Here is a 17933-nt window from a genome sequence, read left to right on the forward strand (position 1 = left end):
TAACCTCGCCTGGGTAACAACAGGCTTCTCAGATGAAGTACTCACTGATGATAAGAATCATTGGCACGATAAAGAAACAAGTCTACGTTTAAAAGAATTTAAGTTAGAATGCAAGATAAGATTATATTCATGGCTGTCATTTATTCAGATATTTATTGAGCACTTGCTATGTGTCAGTCATTGTGAGAAGCACAGCAGCTACAGTGATCACAAAGACATAATCTCTGTTGTCAGGTTGCTCCCTGTCTAGTGCAGGAGAAGGCCCTTGAACAGCCATTTATAAAAGCAAGCAGATAAGCAGTGTTCAAGATGCACACAGGATATTATGGGGCTGTTAATTCCATTTGTGCCCAAAGCCATCAAGAATGATGGGAAATATGTAGAATAGTATTGATGATGCAGTCCTGGATCAGGGACATGGAAGGGCAAAACAGAACACCCTCAACTCCTAAAAACCTTCAAGATCCTTTTCGAATTAGTCTACCTGCTTTTCTTCTGTAGGCAAATCAGCATTTCTCCAAATCCACCGTTACTCCTGTTCAACTTTAATGTTTAATTACTGTACCTTGGGGACCTGCCACACTCCATAAGTCTGTGTGCTGCATGGGCCCATGAACAGAAGAGTTGGGTAGGAAGGCACAAATGCCTGGGAGCTTTGAACTGACATCTGGCCCTTCATTCTTTAGGAAATAGGGACAAAAAAATCCTTAGCTGCCCAGCCAGTGAACTGCATGGGGAAGGGGCACACCCTTCAAGGAGAGGAGGGAGGCACATGATTGAAGTCAGGACACCATGATTTATTTCTGTTTCCTCAGCACTTGATCTATGCTTCATGTTCAGTGAATGCGATTTTGAAAAAATGAAGATTGATTGAATGAATAAAACATCTGTTCCCCTCATGTTGCACATTTGAAACCACTATAGTACATATTTTACACATTTGGAGGGTGTGATATGTGTTTAAGTACATTACATTTAAAAGAAGAACAGACTTCACAGAAATGGTTATTTGTACATTCAATAAAGATGTACAGAGTTGTTAGTAATATTCCAGGTTACGGGGGCTTATCCGTTATCAATAACAAGGTTTCTATGGAAAAATGTATAATATCAATAAGTGTTAAAAAAATCTTTTAAAGTAATACCAGGTTTTAAATTCAGGATTTCCCTATTTTGTTGGATTCTAAAACTTTGAAAATTGGTAGTCTAATACATGGTGTTAGTTAGTAGTCTTTATTTGTCCAAAGTATTCAAATAATCAGTACACCTAAATCATTATCTGTTTTAAGTAACTGTCATTAGAGCTCTTAGTTTCTACCCAATGAAAAGGGAGAAAGTGAGTTTTGCTGGTTTTAGGAGCTGACACTGTTCACCACTGAGCTCTTTCCATTCCTGTGGCACGTGATTTTGTCACTAATACTACTTCTGAGATTCTCATCATTCTTCAGGTCATCTGGGCACACAGAGAGTATTTGCAGATTTGTGTTTTTTTAATATTGTATGGCTCTCAGTGTTAGCGTCAAAGTCTTCCTGCTGGTGCTTTGTTTTGTAACATGGGGGAAAGGGCATACACTGATGAAACTGATACAAAAGGAGGAAAGTGCTAATGACTCATTACAATGGTCAGTATTTTTCTTTGAAAATTATTTTTTACTATTAAAAAAGTCATTGATACTGTTTGTATATAGGTCTTCCTACCCCTGGGCTCTAATTTCACCTTGCAACTGGTGACTGTGATGCTTGTTGGTGGAAGTTTCTATGGCATGCCAAGAATTCTCCAGGAAGCAAAATCTGCCGTCCTTCCAGTCCCTGAGAAAGCTGCCAATTCTCAGGTAACTGGCCCTGGGTGTGGTACTACCCCGGAACCACTAGAGGGCAGCTCTTACAGGAAGGACTAAGATTCTTCGAATTTCTTAAGATTCACTGTTCCCTTAAATCTAAGTAATCCTATGAATATCAAAGTAGACACTGTGGATACACTATATGAAAATAATTTGTCAATTTTCGACATTAGATAGAAAAATATATCTCCTTTCTGGAGTTTTAGAAAGTTTCTGTCTTGTAGAATATAAGGTATAGAATTTTTAAAATTAATTAATTAATTAATTAATTTTTGGCTGCATTGGGTCTTCATTGTTGCGCGCGGGCCTTCTCTAGTTGCGGCGAGTGGGGGCTGCTCTTCGTTGCGGTGCGCAGGCTCTAGGCGCTCGGGCTTCAGTAGTTGTGGCTTACAGGCTCTAGAGCGCAGACTCAGTATTTGTGGCACATGGGCTTAGTTGCTCCGCGGCATGTGGGATCTTCCCGGACCAGGGCTCGAACCTGTGTCCCCTGCGTGGGCAGGCGGATTCTTAACCACTGTGCCACGAGGGAAGTCCTAGAATTTTTAAAATAACAGTCACCTAGAGTCAAAACCTCAGGTTTTTTCTTGAAAATGAATATTTAACATTGAGGTATTTTATGCTAAATAATTAAAATTAGAATGAAACCTCAGTTAATATTTCAGACTTTCTCATTTACTAAGATTGTAAATATTTAATTTGTGGGGCTCTTTTTACTGTAGCAAGTTTGTTCTGATGTAGGTTAATGCTAGTGGTGCACCTAAGTATTTGAATCTCCTACCTGAGTTCATTTTAGGGAAGATTGTTCCCTAATCACTTTATAAATTCACATGAGAACAAAGAATACCTTGAGGGCTTTGCTTCCTGTGTAGGCCAATTCTGTTAATATAGGAACAAGACAGGGCTGCTGTCTCTGGCTACGGTAATGTGTGTATTTTATAAACCATAGTAAGGGATAAGCATGCATCCTACTCCTTCAGGTGGAAGTTCCTTCAGTTCCTTGACCAGGATGTGGAATCTGTGCAGGTGGAGGGGCAGGAGTGTGGGCAGATCTGGCCACCAGCTTGTGTATCAGGGTCTCTGGCCATTAAGGGGATGCTCTTCAGTTACTCCCCCCTGGGCTGCTTCTCCCCAGGGAATGAATTTGCTTTGTTCCCTAAAGTGGAATCCACCAGCATTAAAATTAACTGAGAGGAATTGTCTTCTTTCTGCACCTCCTCTGTTCAAGAAGGAAGGAGGGTATAGAATTTAATGCTTTGACATTTTGTTACCTTCTTTTTTCACAGGTTGTTATAACAAAGATTCCTTTCAACCTGAATTCTTCGTTTGGTGTAGTAAACTATTTTCTTCTCCTTGTCCAGGCATGTTGTCACAACATTATGTCACGTCAAAGGGCCAGATCAGGGCCAGTCATGGAGTATTCCTGTCCTTGGTGTATCCTCTGTACTCCTTACCAGTATTTGTATGTGGTGTGTGGGTGTGTGTGTGGGTGTGTGTGTGTGATGTGCCTAGGACACTTTCAAACAGCCTCCAGCCATTTGGCAAGCGTGAGCTCAGATATGCCAAAGATTTTGGCAATTGCTAACCAGAAGCCTCACTGTAATAAGGAATCTAGGCTGGTGTCAAATTGAAGTTGTTTTTTCTTTTCTGTGGCTTCAGAAGCTGTCCTGTGGCACCCTCTCACACTTTTCTGCTACTCTCCATTCCAATTTAAAATGGGGAGAATGAGTCTTAATATAGAACTTTTGGTCCTATGGTATTCCAAATTTATAGATATTGGGACCAAAAGAGGTAAACTGAGTTGTCTAAATAACAATGTGAAGCCAGGAATCTGGTTTTATTCTTATTCTTTGACCAGAACTTATTTCATCTATAAATCCCAGGGTACCCTGGGAAGGTTGCCCTGAAAACCAGATCTTACTTGGTGTGGATGAAAAAGATTGTTATTTAAAAAAAATCTTTGAGGGTTTCTGATCCTCAAAAAAAAGATATTGTATTGAATCAAAGAGCTGAAAAGAACCTTAATAGAAAATCTAGTTCATGGTGCTCACTTTATAAATAAAGAATTTATTATTATACCTTAGAAAGAAGTCAGATTTCAGTTCTAGACAAATTAGGTTCTATAAAGACCCATGAACAAGTCATATTAAAATGCCGTTTTTAATCTTTCCTTTCATTTAACCATAATTACAATTGTATTTTTAGATATTGTTAATTCAGGGGTTTACATTTTGATAAAAAAATAAAGCTATAAACTATAATCAGCATTATAAAATAGAATAAATTTTCAAATTTCACATGTCATTTCTTAAATACTACTCTTTAATTGAATATATTTTAGAACAGGGAAATATACTGTGTAAACAAAGAGAAAGTTGACTTTTAACCCACTCTTCAGAAGACAAGAACCTTTAGAGAGAAATAAAATGTTCTAAGCATGTTTTTCCTCAGGTTGGATTTGAGTCTACTGCTTTTCCACTCACGGACATCGCTGCCGGAACAAGCCAAGCTGTGATTTCTAGGAGAGGCACGTATGGCTCTCTCAAGGTTTCCTGGGCGGCTGGATATGTTCCTGGGTTAAAAATCCCCGAATTCGTTGTTGTTGGCAATATGACCCCCAAAGTGGGTGAGTTGTGGCTTTTCTAGGATTTTCCCTATAGAACATGGAAATGTGTAATTGGCCACTAATTTTCCTGGATCCTCTTTACTCTGGACAGTGAGCTCTTTGCCTTCTAATAGAGTCCTCTCAGATTTAAGTGATCGGAATTTCACAGGCTGCTTGGTGAGAATGAGAGGAACTTTATTCGTTCAAATGGAAAACTTCATACCTCACCTGGAAATAATGGTCACTAAGCAGACTACTCTGTTTATACGTGAGGAGTTTGTTAAAAGTAGTTCTAAAAACCTAATGTGGCCCATACGATAATCAAAAAAGACACACCTTTATATCCATTTACATGTTCATCTGAATATTTCTGACAGTTGAGCAGCTGTTATTTCATCTACTTTATTTTTAGTTATACCATAAGCTCTGGGAGGATCAGTGAGATGCAAAAGTTAGATGGTTTGACCTCTACCTTGTAAAGTAGACATGATTAAAGGCAAGGTGTGTGTGGTCTACGGAGCTTCCTCCAAATTTATTTACACTCCCTCCCCCACTGACTTTTTAAATGTTTTACCTTTTGTAGACTGTCATAGAATTTTTCACTATGTTTTTAAGAGTTGAATCCCAATTTAATAACTCAGAAATGAAACCCAACTTCCCCTTTCATGTTCCCTGTCAGGGAGTCTTTCATTTTCCCATGGAGAAGAAAGTAAAAGAGTCTTGCTGTGGACATTTCCTAGCCCTGGTCGGCCAGAGGCCTTTGTCATTCACCTCTCAGGAGTGCAGAGCAGTGCCCCTGGTGGGGCTCAGCTTCGGTAAGACCAACTTGATTTTCAGCCAAGAAAGTCTCTGAGGAGTAAGCTGGAATTTACCAGTTGAAACGAAAAAAGGACACAGGATCTCTCTCCTTGAAGCAGAGGCGAAAACAGTTTTAGTGTAGAGCAATATATGGCCTGCATTGCCAAAGATGCCACCACCCACTGCTTGCTTGAAGAGCGTTTATCATGACCTCTCACTCAAGAATGTTGGCCTGAGGTGACATCTCCAAAAAGAACCATGATGGCAAAGCCACCTATTTTTAAAGGAAACTGTCTTCTGAACGGTAGCCAAAAATATCTGATTTCTCCAAGAGATAAAGAGTAAGAATAAGAAATCATAGTAGGATAATAATGTGACTTGAACTAGTAGTTCTTTTGAGTTTAATTTATATCAGTATATTTGCAGATAAATATGTCCTGGTCAAAAGCAATTGACTTTTCTCATATGTGGGATGGACTTGATCAGAACAGCAGAGGACAGATCTTAGAGCCAGACTCCTGGGTTTAATCCTGGCTGTGTCACTTACTTTCTTTGTGACTTTGGGAAAGTTACTTGATCTTTCTGTTCTTTAGTTTACTTATTTGGAAACCGGGGAAAATGTGTGGGCAAAACCAGTGTGTGTTCAAGTGTGTTTGTATATATATTTATGTATGGGAGATATTGGTTGGTGGAATCCAATATGGCTTTTGATTATACATATGCCATTCAAAAAGTGTTTGGGCACAATGTATTTTAGGTTAACAAATTCACATACCTTTAACAATAACAATAATAGCTAACAGGTTTTTTTTATTTCTTATTTTTAAATTTATTTTACTGAGGTATAGTTGATTTACAATGTTGTATTAATTTCTACTGTACAGCAAAGTGATTCAGGCTAACAGTTTTATAGTGCTTACCCTAGGCCAGGCATTGCCCCCCTCCTCTCTCCATATATATATACATATACATATATATATATATATATATACACACACACACATATATATATATATATATATATATATATACACATACATATATATATATATAGACCTTGTTAGGTCCTATCACCTGCGACTGCAGCTCCTGTTCTTACCTTTCTTGTGCTCTGGTATATTCATCAATAAGTAAAGAGGGTTTTATGGAATTTGAAAGGGCATGTCATTTTTAAGATGTCCTCATGAGCAGTATCTTAAGTGTGTGAAAGGTGAATCTCTACAGTGGTATTCCTATTTTTCATCAGTTCTCTCATGGTTTAATTTTTTTTTCCAGATCAGGTTTCACCGTTGCTGAAATTGAACCAATGGGAGTCTTTCAATTTTCCCCTAGTTCAAGAAATATCATAGTGTCAGAGGATACACAGATGATCAGATTACATGTACAAAGACTGTTTGGGTTCCACGGGGATCTTATTAAAGTTTCCTATCAGACAACTGCAGGAAGGGCAAAGCCCCTGGAAGACTTTGAGCCTGTTCAGAATGGGGAGCTGTTTTTCCGAACACTCCATGCTGAGGTTGATTTTGACATAACTATTATTGATGACGAGCTTCCTGAGATAGAAGAAGTTTTTTACATTAATCTAACTTCAGTAGAAATTAAAGGATTACAAAAATTTGATGCTAATTGGAGACCTCGCCTGAATCTAGATTTCAGTGTGGCAGTGATCACAATATTGGATAATGATGACCTGGCAGGAATGGATGTTTCTTTCCCCAAGACAACTGTGGCTATAGCAGCGGACACAGCTCTTCCTCTGAAAACCGACTCCTCCATCACACACCCTGACACAACCAAGATAACTGCCATCCCACAGCCAACCGAAGTGGTTGCCATTGTTACTGAGGCGACTGGTGTGTCTCCCATCCCTGAGAACCTTGTCACCCTTCCTGGTACGTCTGCTATGTCTGAGAAGCCTGATGTGCCCACTGTAACTGCAGATGTTTCCATTCATGGAACATTTAGTCTTGGGCCATCTGTTGTTTACGTCGAAGAAGAAATGAAGAATGGCACGTTTAGCGCCGCAGAAGTTCTCGTCCGAAGAACTGGTGGGTCTACTGGCAATGTCAGTATAACAGTTAAGACTTTTGGTGAAAGATCTGCTCAGAAGGAACCAAATGCATTGCCCTTTCCTGACATCCATGGGATTTCCAACCTAACATGGGCAACTGAAGAAGAAGATTTTGAAGAGCAAGCTCTTATCCTTGCATTTGTAGATGGAGAAAGAGAACATAAAGTATTGGTTCAAATTTTGGATGATGATGAGCCTGAGGGACAAGAATTCTTCTACGTGTTTCTCACAGACCCACAAGGGGGAGCACAGATTGTGAAGGGAAAGGATGATAGTGGGTTTGCAGCTTTTGCCATAATCATTATTACAGGTATATATTTGGAGTGATGGAGTTAAAAATGTACTTTTGTGGTACAGAATTTGTAATAAGATCATTCTGTCTTTAATTTAAGAAGGTGAATTACTTGACTCACTCATAGTGAATCATTAAAATTTTGTTTTCCTATGGCATGAACCCATAACATAAACTCATGATGTTGTTCTGAGGTGCCAGGCTAGAGTTTAATGGACTGTAAATGTCACTTAGCTCAGAGCCAGCTAAACAATTAAACAATTTATAAATCTGTACTTTCACAATAAAGGGAAAACCTTAAAAATACTTAAGTTCATGTACTTCTTCTGAAATATACTTAATCACCCAAACATGATTGCCTGTCCTGTTTTGAAACCTCATTCTGAATTTCCCAACCACTTTCATTAATCTGTCCCAGAGTCTAAGATCTCATTGTCAGAAAATTCTTTATATCTGTTGGGAAATATATTAAAACTATTTCCTTTTGTTCTGCTTTTGAACCAGTGCAGTTTATGTAAGTTTTGTACTATTGGGGAGGTGTGTGCATATATAGAGTTCCTCATGCATGTTATAAAATTTTTTGGTGATAATTTGCAGTTTTCCTCTGAAATCATACTATATTTCTTTAAGTGGCTTAGCTCAGCTTGTCAATACCTTACTGTAATTAGAGTATTGACAAGGCTGTCTCATGATTCTTACCTACTCCACTCTTTCATACAAACAGTTATGAGTTTTACACAGTGTTTTAGAGTTTCAGATGACACTATGGTAAAACACAGTGAAAAGAAAATTAAAAGTTATGAAGCCTATATTTTGACCCAGCTCAACCATTAATTGAGGAATGACTAAATCATTTAGTGTTTATGCTTTATTTTTTATAAAAGGAAATATTTAGAATAAGCATGTTTATGATCCCCTTTTAGGATTTGGTGCTTCCTAGAATTTTATTTGTTTTAGCCATTCAGTTATAATTCAGTCATAATTTTACAATTGTGTAACTTTTATACCCAGCATCATCTCATTTATGCTACCCTGCAAATTTACACCAATTAGAATTGTCATTTATTCCTATTCCTTCAGTTTATTGAATATTGTAAAGTCAAATTCTATTCTCCAAGTTACTTACGAATTTTGATTCACATTAGCTTAATGCCATCTATATATTTCTATTAAAATTGTTTTGGCACTCAGCAGCCTCCTCCCCCATTCCATGAAATAAATATTTTATTACATTTATTTGAATAAGACCAGAGCTGACAATCAAAGTATTTAGCAATTAGTTTGACAGAGGCACAGACCAATCACAGTGGTTGCTGGAGGCTTTTTGCTGTCCCAAACATTACCCCATTAGTTGCTGGATCACAGGGAGATCTCATAATGGTTAGGGTGGTGACAGAGGGTTCTCTGGGGGCTCAAGACAGCAGCTGTATTCCAACTGGAATGGAAGTGCTCCTCAGTCAGTTTGGCATACCAACGATACCAATATGGTGTGCTGATACTATATCAATATGGCGTACCAGTGCCTACCCATGCATCAGCTCTGAGCCTAACTCACCAGACAAATTCCCATTTATCAGCTCTGAGCCTAACTTATCAGTCACTCAGTTGAGCCTCGATGAAGTTCTCTAATGAGAAGTTCCCTACCTAACATGGCATCATAAATACTTGGCAAATGATTGGCTCCTCTTAGTGTTACATGATGTAATTCACCAGCACTTTTGCATGTCATGTACCCTAAGTTCCCTTACTCTGTCTGTGAATGTTCCTATCATTTTCTCCTCACCTGGCTTTTTAAAAAAATTATTTTATTTTATTTTATTTTTTTGGCTGCATTGGGTCTTTGTTGCTGTGGGCTTTCTCTAGTTGTGGCGAGCAGGGGCTACTCTTCGTTGCGGTGCATGGGCTTCTCATTGAGGTGACTTCTCTTGTTGCAGAGCACGGGCTCTAGGCACGTGGGCTTCAGTAGTTGCGGTGCATGGGCTCAGTAGTTGCGGCGCATGGGCTCAGTAGTTGTGGCGCACTGGCTTAGTTGCTCCACGGCATGTGGGATCTTCCCGGGTCAGGGATCGAGCCTGTGTCCCTTGCATTGGCAGGCAGACTCTTAACCACTGCGCCACCAGGGAAGTCCCTCCTCACCTGGCTTTTTATTTTAACATAGTATTTCTGTTTTAACTATATCATTAATTTTGCTGATTCCTCTTATTTTATTCCTCTTACCTTTAATCTTCATAATCTTACATTTAGATTTTAGAACAAACTTTCAAGATAAATCAGGGGAAAATAGTTTATTTTGTTTTGTTTTTGATCATTGGCACATTAGAAGTTTTGATTCATTTTACTGGAAATTTGACATCAACTTTATTATTGTAGATGTGGCAAGGGAAGTATTATACTCATTAGAACCATGCTAGTTGCTATTGCATTGAAAAAGAAAATGAAGGTTCTGCTTGTGGGAAGCTTATAATCTATTATTAACTGAGAGACCAAATTCCCATTAAAAGTGACCAGAAAACAGTTGCTGCTGAAGAAAAAAAAATTGAGGTCTGGTTCTGATGCAGGGCTAAGAAGCGATTGTAGTGATTAATTGGTGAGGATGAGGATGGGCATCTGGCTAAGACAAAACACACATGAGGCACCAGGACAAAAGTGGTCCATTACCTCCATGTCCCTAAGCCATGGGCTCCGCATTTGCTCACACTTCAGACCTGCAAAATAGGGGCTGGTAACCACTAGCTTTCCCCTTTCGGGACAGTTCAGTGGTTTTCTGTTTCCTTACAGAAGTCCTGTCTACTTGGAATCTCAGGAGTCAGGTTTCAGGGTGAGGGGTACAAATGGTTTTTGAGGCTGATTGCTTTGGATCATAGCTTTTAGGATCACTTTGCAAAACTGAGTCATTGAGAAATAGAAAGCAGCAGGAACTGTTTATTGGTATTTCTCTCGTCTGAGAAGCTAGTTTACATTTTGGCAAGGATTTGGAGTGACTGTTTCAGTGTAGTGTGGGCCCTAGGTTTGTTCCAGTTTAAACACAGTTTTGTAGAATGATGGTGCCTGTAACCTCAAGAGTTGCTCAGAGGAGTTTCTTTTACTCAGAGGTTCTCAAGAGTTCCTTAATAGTTCTGTTTTTCTCTGGGGAAAATAACCAAATGTGAAACATAAATGGTATTTTGGGTCAACTCTCTTATAGAAGAGTAAACAGTCAGATGAAGTCCATGTATTCACTAAATATTTATTAAACACTGTTCTTGGTACCAGGGATACAGCAGTAAATAAAACAGTTGCTTCTCAGTAGAACTTATATTCTGTCAGGATGCACTGATCTTAAACAGTAGCATCAAGGACTATGAAATAAAAGGTAGAGCCTCATCAGAGAGAGGTGAGCCTGTTGTCAGTATGGGGAGCAGGATTTGATATTTTCTTTCTTTTAGTCTTCCGTTCTCAAAGTGTCAGCTATCTTGATGTGATCATTTTGATTCTAATCTGTTTTTAGTAAAGATCGTTCAATGTTGTAGCTCCTCCCCACCCCATTCACTTGTGAATGTCTCGGTTTTATACCACCTGAGCTGGAAAGATGAGTGAAGCATTGGAGATCTTTTAAAGTCTTAAGTATATTATAATCTTCTATTTTTCTTTTCAGGGAGTGATCTTCACAATGGCATCATAGGATTCAGTGAGGAGTCCCAGAGTGGATTGGAGCTTCGTGAAGGAGCTGAGATGAGCAGACTGCATCTTGTTGTCACAAGGCAGCCAAACAGGTATGTTTATATATATGTTGAAGGTGTAACATCCTGTGTATCTAATTTGAATTCATAAAATGGTAGAGGCAGGATGAAATGTTGGTAGAAGAAGGTGGGGTGGAATTTGGCATGTCAGTGTTCAGATGCTCTAGTTCCTAATCTGTGATTTAACACGCTTGGTTTATGAACATAACTTGGGGCTGTCTTAACATTTTGTGCTTTATAAAGTACCATACAGATGTTAGATTATGTTAAGTCATCACTTCATCGTATTTACTATTCTCTGATCACTCCGAATATGCAACCATTTACTGTTAGGGAGACTGGGATTACCAACGTTTTGCTTGCAACCTAGTACAGTATAGTATCCATGAGTGTTCATCATGTACATACACTTGGTATGCATACATGTACATGTATTTGTATTACGTTTTCCATTTTGGGTCTAAATATTCTCTGAAAATGTAGGTCATCTCTTGCCCTTTATTTTTATAGTAACAACCATTTTGGCAGTAGTGTTTTTCCTTTAGAAGGATTCTTGTTAAAAGACAAATGAGGAACACTTACTTGAAGGCAAAGGTTCTCTATAATTTTTATGTTCATATTTCTGGTACATAGCATCAGGAATCATAGTTCAGTAAATACTTAATTAGTACTGAATAAAGTGTGGTTAAAGAAATGCCATGTAAACTCTGGCCTTAATTTCTTAACTGTAGTGGGGAGAATTGGTTATTTTTGACATTATCAGTGGGAGAGTAAGTGCTCTGCTTTGGATGAAGGGGTACACTCAGGCACAGTGATAACACATTCTGCATTAGCTACAGGAATAATGCACTCTGTGACTGCATTTGCATAGGTTTTGCTTTGTTCCTAGAGCCTTTGAAGATGTCAAGGTCTTTTGGCGAGTCACGTTTAACAAAACAGCTGCTGTGCTCCAAAAAGATGGTGTGAACCTGATAGATGAATTTCTGTCTGTGTCAGGGACCACAGTCTGTACAGCGGGTCAGACAAAGTGCTTTATCACCATTGAGCTCAAACCAGGGAAGGTAAGACACTATGAGACACAGTATTGGCAAATTCTGATTATATTTCTTTACAATTAATCATTTTAAAGCCACTTTGTTGAAACTTACACATTGCTTATGCGGAGATTCTCTGTGTCTCGCCTAGCCATAATGTCTAAATCTCTTAGATGAGCAATAGATGTCACACTTAGAATTTATTACATTATGAATTTTTGTAAATAATCTCATCACTTGTGCACTTAAGACTTACACAATGTTGTAAGTCAGTAATAAAAAAAAAAAGCTTGTATCTCAGTGCTAAAAAAAAAAGCTCATCAGTTTTCTCTGTTCTGTTTCTTGTCATTTCCACGATTCTTCCTGGCCCACCTGCTCATTGTGTGAATGATCCCTTGAGTCATTTTCAGCCAGATTAATATCTCTGATTACTCTGAATGTTTAGTTTTTTGCTTTTATCATATTGATAGATTTGGTCACATCATGTTATACCCATAGATTTCATCCAGAATGAAAGTTCTCTCATTCTCTAGAGAGTTCAGTTCTGACCCACTGAAGAAGCACCGAGGCCATGCTTGATGAGCCTTTGGATAAATTTCTTTTGGTTCATGTTGCACATGGCACCCAGGAGCCAGATGTTCCCCCCTCTTTCTAAAGGAACCTCCATTATTCAAACGGTATCGGTCACTGATGACCTAACAGAGCTTTAGTCACTTAGTAATCATGTGTGGCTTTTTTTAATGACTATTTCATGATACTTTAATGCCTAAGGAGCACTCAGTAGTATTTGTTCTTTGTCTACTACTTAATTTATTAAACTCAAGTATTTATACAAAAACTAGCCATAATATTATGAATGTTCAAAAGTATCATGATTTCTTTGTACATGCCAAACACTCTAAACAGCAGAAAAAGCATTGCACAAATAAAATTATTTCCAAATGTATAGCTATATTTAAACTCATTCTAAATAACAACGCTGTAGATTTAACTCTTTATTCATTTTTTCTCTACTTGTTTTTTCACTTTCTGAGAATTACTGAAACAGTTATATTGATCTTCTCTAAGATTGCAGTGATACATATTTTCATACCTTCCCAGAACTGTAGTAATTTTATTGGTTCCAGAAGAGAAAGAATAATCGTCTCAGATCACTTAAGGTTACATGCTCTTGGTTATCAAGAGGTCTTTGTTCTTTGTTAGGACCACAGGTCCTGGTGCTTGTCTGAAGCTGTTTCAAATGAGAATTGCTGGTCATCTGATTGGGGTCCATTTTATGACTTGACTTATGAGATCAACATGTTTTTTTTAAGTTCATGCTTTACAAGTTAATTTTTTCAACACCATGTGTTTTCCTCAGAATGATTTGTTCTTTAAATTTTGCAGTACCAGCTTTAACTTAACCATTGCCCTGTCACTGCTGAACATGGAGCTGGTCTATTAGTGGTATTGGAAAGATAGACCTGCCTTGTTAATATCGTGTTAATATTTAAGAAGGCAACCTAGAGGCTTTACCTCATAAGAAATGAGATAAATCTGTGATCTTAGTGCATCTCTGGAGTTCATCTGTTCTATCGTATTCAAACAAACATACAATTGCATCATCTTTCAACTTCTGTGTGACCAACAGTACTCTTTAACTTCTTACTTGTTTTCATCTTCATTTGTATGTGTTTCACAGGTCCTAATAATTTATTCCTATTTTTGGTGCAATTCTTACTTTTTCTAGGAATAATTGTTTTATTAACATTTTTTATTAACTCTTTACTAACATACAAAGAGAAGAATGTTTATCATTCCTTAATAAATGAATATATAATTAACAAAAGATATAACTGTCTTGATATGTTAACATTCTCCTACACATTAAACTTAATAAAATATTAGGTACACACTATTATACTCACATTTTTCATTTTAACCATTTTTTAATACATTACAATAACTTTTCTCCTTTAAGTACCATTATAGATTCAAATTCAACTAATTTTAATTGCTTACTAAAGGCTTTTCTTTTTGCTACTCAAATAGTCATGTCATGGACACTGAAAGATCTATTAAGCTAGTCTTTTGTCTTTTCATATTGCTTTAAAAATCTCTGGATGCTTATTTGCTTTATAGCAATAACCTGTGTTCTAGAGCCATCTTGATTTTTCCTGCTCTAAGACATCCAATCGACTATCGTCTAAGAACTTGATTTCTTTCATCAAAAAGAGTTTCAGAGATCTGAATGTATGTTCTGGAGATAGGCATGAGAGTTCATGGTTGACAGAGATGCTGCTGTGAGCCATCTTGGTAGTGACGGAGCTAGAAAATATGTTTTTTAAAATATTGAGTTCCCACTGATTTTTTTTAAACTTGGGAAATTCCAAGAATTTTCTTTTAAAAAGTTTTCAAGGGGCTTCCCTGGTGGCGCAGTGGTTGAGAATCCGCCTGCCAGTGCAGGGGATACGGGTTCAAGCCCTGGTCTGGGAAGATCCCACATGCCGCAGAGCAACTAAGCCCGTGCACCACAACTACTGAGCCTGAGCTCTAGAGCCCGTGTACCACAACTACTGAGCCCATGAGCCACAACTACTGAAGCCAGCGCACCTAGAGCCCATGCTCCGCAACAAGAGAAGCCACCGCAATGAGAAGCCCGCGCACCGCAATGAATGGGTAACATTAGACAAGTTGCTTAGCCTTCCTGAGCTTCCCAGACTTGGTTGAGTTAATAATAGGGCTGTTAGATTAAGTGAGATAATGACTAAGAGGTTTTTTCACACGGTTCTTGGCAAGGAGTTGGCCCTTCACAAGGGAGGGTTACTATTATTCAGAATGGATGGGAACAGAGCCCGAGGTGATTCAGTGACTTGAGTAGTCACCACATCAATGCCGGTGGCAGGGGAGTGACAACAAAACAACACAGCAAACGCAATGCACGCTTTCATCTGTAGAGTTACACCACTGATTGATGATGGTTTCTCCTAAAGACGCTCAACTGAAAGTTTTTCTACTCTATCATATCTCTAATTATCGTCCCTATAGTTATTCAAAATTTTCATTTTCAAGTTATAAAGAATTTAAGTAACTTTCCCCAGGTCAATTACTTGGCAAAGATTAGAACTCATCTTTTGAATTCCAGTCCGTTTACCCTTTCCCTGCTGGGTATCTTACTGTTCTGTGGTTCTGTCTTATGGTTCTGTACTAGCAAAATGTATAAAGGTCATAGTTAATTAACTTAGAATGCATTTCTTAGCCCACAAAATCTGTTTAAACCAAACAGATTGTCTAAACATTTGTTGCAAATATTTTTTAAAAGTATTTAAGACATTATTTCATTATTACTTTGTTTGCTTCTGAGCAGGTCTGGGCCCAGGAAAAATTATTTTATACTAGTTGAGCAAAAGATCATCCTGGAATGCTGCTGCCCTAACTAGGAAAGGAACTTGAGTTCTTGTGAGGTCTCCAGTCATATTTAGGTCCAGAGAGGTTCAGATAACGATCTGTGAGTTTTGCTTTCCCAATATACTTCAGGCATATTGTTTGAATAGAGTATTTTGTTGTAAGACTGGAAGATTCCTTTTGTCTCTTCTAATTATGTGTTGGCACCCATCTGCACACTGTTCAATTTGCATGGTTCCTTACTTAGATTATAACATATTCTTTTGACTCAAAGTAGTTATAAGTAATGTTTTAATCATCATCACAATGAGAAGAAATATTATGCTGAAAAACAAAGACAGGAGTATGTTGGAATGTAATATGCTGAAATCCTTAGTTAAATGAAACTATTGTGAATTCAAGCTCATTGGCCATTAGGGAATAATAGTTATTGAATATAGTTATCCATACTTTTCTAGTGCTTCAGTTTATTGTATTTGCCAAGTTTAGTTTCTCAAAAGCGGGAAGAGTGCATTTACCTTCGTTTCAATATTTACTGAGAGTTGATCAGCAAAAGTTAAAACATAATATATACCACAGGAAAACTAAATATGTTTCTTCAGACAATAAAAAGAGATTAAGTTCATTTATTGTGCTACTAAGAAGCAACTCATTTTGAATAATACTAAAGAATTTGTTGTATTGCTTCATGACATAATGATTCTCATTAAAAGGATCACAAAACAAATGATGAACAAGGTCCTTGCTGATAAATAAAAATGCATTATAACAAATTAGACAATGATACACACAGTTGAAAATGCTTCAGCTTAGCTCTTGGAGTTATGCTAGGAAGCTAAAAATGCTGCTAAGATTTTTAGATTATTGTGTAAGAGCAAGTAAGTAAAAACAGGTGATTGACAGTATGTTATAGAATTGAATTCAGGCTTTGAAAAATTATTTGAGATTGTTGAGAAAGAACCGAGGTAAAACATGAGCAAACTGTAACCAACAGACTAAATTTAGATTTCTTGATACAGAATTTAGGGAAATTTTGAAAAATACATAAAATCACTAAATTAACTCTTATCAATATTTGGTCATATTTATGTAAAACCCTTTAAAAATAAAACCTTACAAAGTTGAAGCTCCCTTTCACTCCTATCCCATGTTTTTTCAATTCCACACCCTGCCCTACCCCCATTGCCACCCCTCCATCTGAGATAACTACCATCATGGTGTCTTATTTTCCTTTTTACTCTTTAAATAAATATGTATCCATTAACAAAATGTAGTAAGCTTTATGTAATTTAAAATTTTACATTTATTGTAGCATGCCATACATATCATTATGCAACTTGATTTTTTACTCATTATCATGTTTTTGGACCCACCCATGTTGAAAAATATCGAAATAGTTCATTTTTTTTAACTACTAGATAAGATTTCATTGTACGAATATATCTTATGTATCCTTTTGTTTATTGAAGTATGCATAGATTGCTTCCTGACATTGATTTTCTAGTAAGAAGCTCACCCAGAGAGAGTAAAGGTATTAAAGAAAGACCAAAAATAATAAATCTCATGGTACTCTAACATAAGAATTTAATTCTGTAATTATACAGAATGTATCTCTAGATGTATACTTATTTCTGTAATAATGTATATGAATAATACTATTTCTTAATATCAGAATTATCTTAAAATAGAAATCTATTAGTAATCATCCTTTTTTTTTTCCTTTTATCTCATTGTCAGATACCTCAAGTTGGAATGCATTTTTTTGTGGAACTGTATGAAGTAACTGCTGGAGCAGCCATAAACAATAGTGCCAGATTTGCACAGATTAAATTATTACAGAGTGATAAACCTCCAAGTCTCGTGTATTTCTCTGTGGGTTCTCGGCTGCCGGTGGCTCATAAGAAGGCCACTCTAATCAGTCTGCAGGTGGCCAGAGACTCTGGGACAGGACTAATGATGTCTGTTAACTTCAGCACCCAGGTGAGCATGCAGTATGTATTATCACACAGTAAGGTTTTCTTCTTTAACTGTAGCATGTATAATGAAACAGAGAAGAATTGATATATTGTTTTCTGAATTACCATCATAATTCACATTATATTTATTACATTAAGCTTTATCCTTGAAACAGTTCAATTTTTTTCACTTAGATCATGTTTTAAAATGATAGTCTTTTGTCTTTTTTTATCTTT

The 17933-nt window shown here is 37.3% G+C and overlaps 1 protein-coding gene across 1 annotated transcript in view; it reads left to right on the forward strand.

Annotated features, from left to right (window-relative positions):
- The window catches only part of ADGRV1 (adhesion G protein-coupled receptor V1), a 560722-nt gene that overhangs the window by 202816 nt on the left and 339973 nt on the right, over nucleotides 1-17933 (forward strand). The window contains exons 71-77 of the mRNA XM_061188957.1: nucleotides 1689-1832; nucleotides 4290-4464; nucleotides 5123-5258; nucleotides 6517-7622; nucleotides 11239-11356; nucleotides 12213-12384; nucleotides 17479-17721. Of these exons, the coding sequence (XP_061044940.1) occupies nucleotides 1689-1832; nucleotides 4290-4464; nucleotides 5123-5258; nucleotides 6517-7622; nucleotides 11239-11356; nucleotides 12213-12384; nucleotides 17479-17721 (2094 nt within the window). The remainder of the gene's footprint in view (nucleotides 1-1688; nucleotides 1833-4289; nucleotides 4465-5122; nucleotides 5259-6516; nucleotides 7623-11238; nucleotides 11357-12212; nucleotides 12385-17478; nucleotides 17722-17933) is intronic.

Source organism: Eubalaena glacialis, chromosome 4, assembly GCF_028564815.1.
Source record: "Eubalaena glacialis isolate mEubGla1 chromosome 4, mEubGla1.1.hap2.+ XY, whole genome shotgun sequence".
In the NCBI taxonomy this organism is placed as follows: Eukaryota; Metazoa; Chordata; class Mammalia; order Artiodactyla; family Balaenidae; genus Eubalaena; species Eubalaena glacialis.